General features: G+C 55.0%; 1 protein-coding gene and 1 non-coding gene across 4 annotated transcripts in view; one reads left to right on the top strand and one right to left on the bottom strand.

Annotated features, from left to right (window-relative positions):
- The first annotated feature begins 545 nt into the window (after positions 1-545).
- On the top strand, positions 546-618 carry TRNAM-CAU (transfer RNA methionine (anticodon CAU)). The gene has a single exon. It is a non-coding gene; the product is annotated as a tRNA-Met (tRNA).
- Positions 619-4,909: 4,291 nt separating this feature from the next.
- The window catches only part of TBC1D31 (TBC1 domain family member 31), a 72,706-nt gene continuing 71,615 nt past the window's right edge, over positions 4,910-6,000 (bottom strand). For 2 of the 3 annotated variants that reach the window (XM_055314309.1, XM_055314310.1), the window contains one exon: positions 4,910-5,306. In XM_055314309.1, the coding sequence (XP_055170284.1) occupies positions 5,173-5,306 (134 nt within the window). In that variant the 3' untranslated portion in view covers positions 4,910-5,172. The remainder of the gene's footprint in view (positions 5,307-6,000) is intronic. The other variant, XM_055314311.1, reaches the window with a different exon arrangement.

Here is a 6,000-nt window from a genome sequence, read left to right as displayed (position 1 = left end):
CAGTGATACAGTTTCCTGGACCAGTGGAGGTGGTAGTTAAATAAGTTGGTGCAAAGCACGGGGGGAGGTGGGGGGGAATCGGGAAATCGGGGGGCTCGCGAGGGCTCCGGCCGTGGAGGCTCCTGAGAGCAGCGCAGCCGGCGGCTCCGGGCCGCGGGGCACACCTGGGCTCGTGCACCTGCGCCTGCGCCTGCCCCGCAGCCCGCGGAGGCCGGGGGCGCCCCGGGAACGCAGCGCCCCGCACGGAGCCGGGGTCACCGCAGGGGCCCAGTAGGTGGTTCACGGGCTCACAAACATGCAAACGCCCAAGTGCAGCCGCGGGAAGAAGCGCGGGCCTCCGCGTCCTCTCCTCGGTGCCTGGGGCCCGGCGGACGGGCGGGCGGGCGGGCGGCGGGCGGGCGGGCGCGGGGCCGAGGTTGCCAGGGACGCCGTCCGGGCGGGCGGTGGAGCTTGGGTCCCGGAGCTCGGCGCGGGGATTCGTCTGAGCATGCGCGCAGGCCCCTGCGTTAGCCTCATTACCCTACTGCCGGAGGACGCACGTAGGTGCCTCGTTAGCGCAGTAGGCAGCGCGTCAGTCTCATAATCTGAAGGTCGTGAGTTCGATCCTCACACGGGGCACAATACTTTTGTTCGCGCTCCGGTCTCCGCTCCCGCCAGACCCACGGGTTTTATTTGCTTGTCGGTGCTGCACGGGGAGACCCCGGCGTCCGCGCTTTCCCCCCGTGGGTCCCTGGGGTCGGCCTCGCCTCCGCCCCCCTCAGTACCGGCGCCCGGACGCGGCCTGTGGGTGTCCCGTCCCCCCTGTCTGTTCCGAGGCGCGACGACAGGGGGACACCCGGAAGCCTGGCTGACCCCGCGGGCCGCCGCTGTGAGCCTCCTGGGAAGCACCGCGGCGTCCCCAGCAGGCGGCGCCCCTGCCCCCGGGCCTCCCCCGCCGCCCGCTCCCCCGCCCCGGCCCCGGCCCCGGCCCGGGACCCCGGGAGGGGGCGGGGTGCGGCTGCGGGGCGCGGGGCGCTTGCACCCCCGGAGCTGCCGTGCTGCGCGGGGCTCGGCCCCCCCAAGTTTTCGGCGGCAGCACTAACCTCTGCAGCCGCGCCCCGCGCCGCCAGAGGACCTCGGGCTCCCGTCCCGTAGGCAGCAGCTCCCGGAGCGCCGGTGCGCAGCTGCGGCCGCCGGTCAGCGGGGTCGTCCCCGCGGGCAGCTCCTCAGAGCCGCAGCCGGCGCCCTGACTCCAGGTTGGCCCCAAACCCACCACCTGCCACCGGCAGCCTAGGCTGGTGGACGCGGGAGTGAGTGTCCACTTAGAGCTGATGTCTAGGATCCCCGGAGGGGGCCGCGTCCGGGCCCTACCTGCGGCCGGTAAAGGGCAACAGGTCCCTTTGGAAAGGCTTGGGATTATTCAGAGCATAACAGGGGCACTCGCTGCTGCGGGATCCTTCCTCTGGGGGGGCTGCGGGGAGACCCGGCCTCCCCTTGGGTCAGGAGCCTTTGGATCTGGAAAGAAGTGTAGGTCTGGCAGCTGCGGCCCGCGTGGCGGGGCTCTCAGGTCAGGTTCTCAGCCAGCAGAAGCTTTCCTGTTACATGGGTCAGGCAACGTCTTAGTGGACTGCCAACTATCTCATTCTTAGGGACAACGTCATCCATGCCCAGAGCCCCATCCTCTCCTCCTCCTCGCCCTCCTCCTCCCCTTCCCCCTCTCCTCCCCCCTCCTCCTCCTCCCCCCTCCTCCTCCTCCCTCCTCCTCCCCCTCCTCTCCTCCTCCCCCCTCCTCCTCCTCCTCCCCCTCCTCCTCCCTCCTCTCCTCCCTCCTCCTCCCCTCTCCTTCTCTTCCCCCTCCTCCTCCTCCTCCCCCTCTCCTCCCTTCCTTCTCCTCCCCCCCTCCTCCTCCTCCTCTCCCCTCCTCCTTCTCTTCCCTCCTCCCCTCCTCCTCTCCCTCCTCCTCTCCCTTCCTTCCTCCCCCTCCTCTGCTGCCCACTGCCCTAAATGGTTGCCTCCGGTCGCTGCCCCCCCCCCCCGCCTCCCCTGGTAGGAGCCCCATCACCTCCCCTGGAATCAGGGGAGCGTCCGCGGCGGCATCTCTCGCCCCCCTCCCCCCTCCCCACCAGCCCCGAGCTCTTCAAGTTTGCAGATACTCCGCTCACTCGGTGCCGAGGCGGGGCGCGCCCTGGGGCTGAGCGCGTCGCTGGAGGTGAGCGAGCAGCCCGCGGCTCCATCCCTACGTCCCTAAGCCTTTGCACGCCTCCGTCTGAGCACCCCCCGGCGACCTCGGCTCCCTTCCCGCGAGTGCAGGGGGGCCGAGGGGCAGCAGGGGGTGCTGGAGGTCGCCGCCCGAGGAAGGGGCTTCTCTTCCCCCTGGCAGGTGCGGTTCTGCCTCCCGGTTCCTGCTTGCTGGGCCATGAGCCCCGGGAGCGCACGGGGACCCCCGTGGGGCCCTGTCCCCGCCGCGGGCCGGGCGCGCCCCCCGCAGTGACCTGACAGCCTCGGGCCGACGAGCCTTTGCCACCAGCCTCTCCACAGGGCGGGGCCAGGCGCCCGCCGCGCAGACGACACTCGGGGCCCTGCCCGCGCGCCCGTGGCCGGGGGCCTTGTCCCACGAGGTCTGACGCGGAGCCCGGGGGCCCGTCCCAGGTGTGTGCGCCGCCTTTACTCTCCCGCAGTCCGCGGGGCCCCGCAGGGTTCTCCTCACATCTCCAAGTTACTCGCCCGCCCTCGTTTAAGAACTCACCGTCTCTTCGGCTTTTCCTGCTAAAGTTGCCGTGTGGTCTGGCTCCCGGCTCCATCGAGACGAGACGGAGACGTGAGCTCCAGAAGCTGTGCCGGGGCCACCCATGCCAGTGAAGCTGTCGCCGTGCTGGTGGCCCCCGCTGCTGCCCTGATGGGCGACGTGGAATCACCGCGCAAAGGCCTATAGCAAGTGCTCGAATCTTGCTCAACATCAGAGAATTCACGCTGGACAAGAGCCACAGGAATGTAACGGATCCAGAAAGGCCTTGGGGCGCCCGAGTGGCTCAGGTGGTGATCCCGGGGTCCTGGGATGGAGTCCCTCATCCGGTTCCCTGTTCACTCAGAGCCTGCTTCCCCCTCTGCCTGGCTCTGCCTCTCTCTGTGTGTCTCATGAATAAATAAAATCTTAAAAAAATATCTGAAAAGGCCTTAAACCAAGTTAATAATTTATTCGACATCACTGAATTCATACTGGAGAGACACTAAGTGTCGCCGATGTGAAGAATTCAGGGGAAGCCTCACCTTCATCCAACATGGACCACTTCACACCAGAGAGAAACCTTATGAAGGCAATAAATACGGAAAGGCCTTTAGGAACCGTCCTGCTTTAACAAGCTCAAGGGAGTACTGGAGAGAAACTACTTGAAGGGAGCCAGAGTGGGAAGAATTTCAGCTAAGCTACACCTTTCTTCAATTCCCAGAGAATTTACATTACAAAGAAATTGAGGTTAAGTTGAAGATGTGTCAAGCAGCAGGAGGAGATAATCAGAAATGTATTTCATCTATTTTATTTAAGTGTGAGAGTGTCTGAAAACCCCAAGCAAGCACATCTGACCCCATTCAGCCCAGGATCTGAAATCTGCTACGACAGTGACGTTATCAAGATTATTGGGAGAACTATAGAGCCAGAGAAAAATGAAGGAATGTGACAGGAAGAGCTTCATTTGGTTGAGAGTCTGCATAACCATCCCTGGATAAATGGAAACTTTTAAATTTAAATTCAATTAGCCAACATATAGTACATCATTAGTTTCAGATGTAGTGTTCAATAATTTATTTAAATTCAATCAGCCAACATATTGTACATCATTAGTTTCAGATGTAGTGTTCAATAATTTATCAGTTGCCTATCACACTCAGTGCTCACCACATCATGTGCCCCCCTTAATGCCGGTCACCCAATTACCCATCAAATGGTAACTTTCAAAAATGAAAAACGGTAATGCTATAAAAGAGGTGTGTATTTGCAAAACCAGTCTGAGTAACTGTGAGTTCCGGTAAAAGGGGACCTGAAGTAGAGGTAAAAATCTGGCATTACAGAGCTGAGTCTGGCTGGCAGGATCAGAATACTTTAGAATGCTTTTAGGACAGCAAGCAGTTTCTAGCTCCCCTGACTTTCCATTCTACCCTATACATTTTATAGTCTGTGACTTCCTGTTGCCAAACACACACCAGCTTGGCCCATGAAGGCATTTGCAGCTGCCTTAAAATGGACAGAAAAGTAGGCTGAAGAAAGTGCTCCTGGGAAACCAATGCCTTGCATTAGGACTTTGCCTACTGGACAAAAGAGAGCATAAGAATTACTACTATTGCATGCTTACTGTATGTCACAGTATCAGAATTTTACATGATCTTTCATTTAATCCCCACATCCATCCTGAGCTATTTCTACCCACGTTTTAGAGATGGGTTCAGGGAAGGTTCTGGAAATAATTACCCAAGATAATGGAAATTGTGGGGAGCCCTGCTGTGGAGCAAAGGGCCAGAGCGGAAGAGCAGAGCTGTCTGGAGAAGCAGAGACAGAGACACACACCAGTGTTAGGAGCAGGGGGGGCCCACTGGGGAAGAGGAGACCCTGGTGCTGGGGGACAGACGGCCACAGTGTACACTGCTGGTGCTCTAGATATCCTGCTGACTTCTCCCGCAGTTCTGGCTGCAAGGTTTGTAAGATGATTTTCTGTGTTTCTCCATTTATTTATTTTATTTTATTAAGATTTTATTTATTAGAAAGAGAGAACACAAGCAGTTGGAGTGGCAGAGGGAGAAGCTGACACCCTGCAGAGCAGGGAGCCTGACCTGGGGCTCGATCCCAAGGCCCTGAGATCATGACCTGAGCCAGAGGCAGATCCTTAACCAACTGAGCCACCCAGGCGCCCCTCTCCATTTATCTTTAAAATAAACTCTCATCAGCTAAAGTCAGAGGTTTACGCTGATCCTTGCAACCTGAAAGAGCCTAACATAAGTTTTAAGAGCTTCAAAAATTTTATTATGAAAAATACAAGGAGTCATTTACAAGCCAAAAAGCATCAGAACAAAATAGTACACATAATTTTTATACATATTTTTCTATACAAAAGGTGGACCTCTCTAGGGGTATAAAATAAATAATGTAAAATCCATGTCACTGATTGCAAAATAGGTTATTTCTTCAACTATCTCAAGCCCTATCTATGTAACCAAAAGGTGAGGAGTTTGACATCTGTTACGAGCCTGGACGGTGAGTCTCTGGCGAAGATTTCTGACTCTCTCCATAAGATCCCGTTCTGTGGTATCCCACTGTATTCTTCTTTTACTAAAAGAAGCTTGAAAACAAAATTTAAAATTAACAATAGTTTAATTTTAATTTTTGATGTTAGCAACAATACAGCATTTTAAAGGCAAATATGTTGCCAAAAATCAATAATGAAATGAATATTCAAAAAAAAAAACAAATTTCTTGAACAAAAAGCCTAATCTATTGTTTCCTATATTGTTCCATTTACAAGCCAAATATTTATTTGTTGAATAAATTTGTTGAATGCTGTCAGAGAATGTACTTGCTTTTGGTTAGTTAGCACTTTTTTTTTTTTTTTTTTAAATCTGGGGGATACAGACAATCTTTTAAATTAGGAACAAATCTTGTCCCAGAGAGGATGAGTGAGTTCTTTGCAACAATAAGTTTCCTCACCAGGAGGCTTAATGATAATGAGAAAAAGCATTCCAAGCCGCCAAAATTAATATTTAGAAAAGTACAACAAGACTACTTTCCCAATGACTAAACGAAAATAAATAAATCAAATGGTTTTAATAGTGGCCAACACAAGGAGAGTCCAATTAAAATATTACAATGTATCCAAGTGCAACAGCCATTTGATACTGAGTTTGAGGGACTAGTAAACAAACACTGGAATCTGGGAGAAAAAAAAAAAAGCAAGCATCTTAAAAATACACTTTTCTCAAACCTAGATTCAAACAGCTCCGATTTCCGAAACTATGATTTTCCTCCAAAGGAATACA

This window comes from Nyctereutes procyonoides, unplaced genomic scaffold (assembly GCF_905146905.1).
Source record: "Nyctereutes procyonoides isolate TBG_1078 unplaced genomic scaffold, NYPRO_anot_genome, whole genome shotgun sequence".
Classification (NCBI taxonomy): domain Eukaryota; kingdom Metazoa; phylum Chordata; class Mammalia; order Carnivora; family Canidae; genus Nyctereutes; species Nyctereutes procyonoides.
Note: the sequence above shows the minus strand (reverse complement) of the source record. Positions and strands in the feature narration are given on the sequence as shown.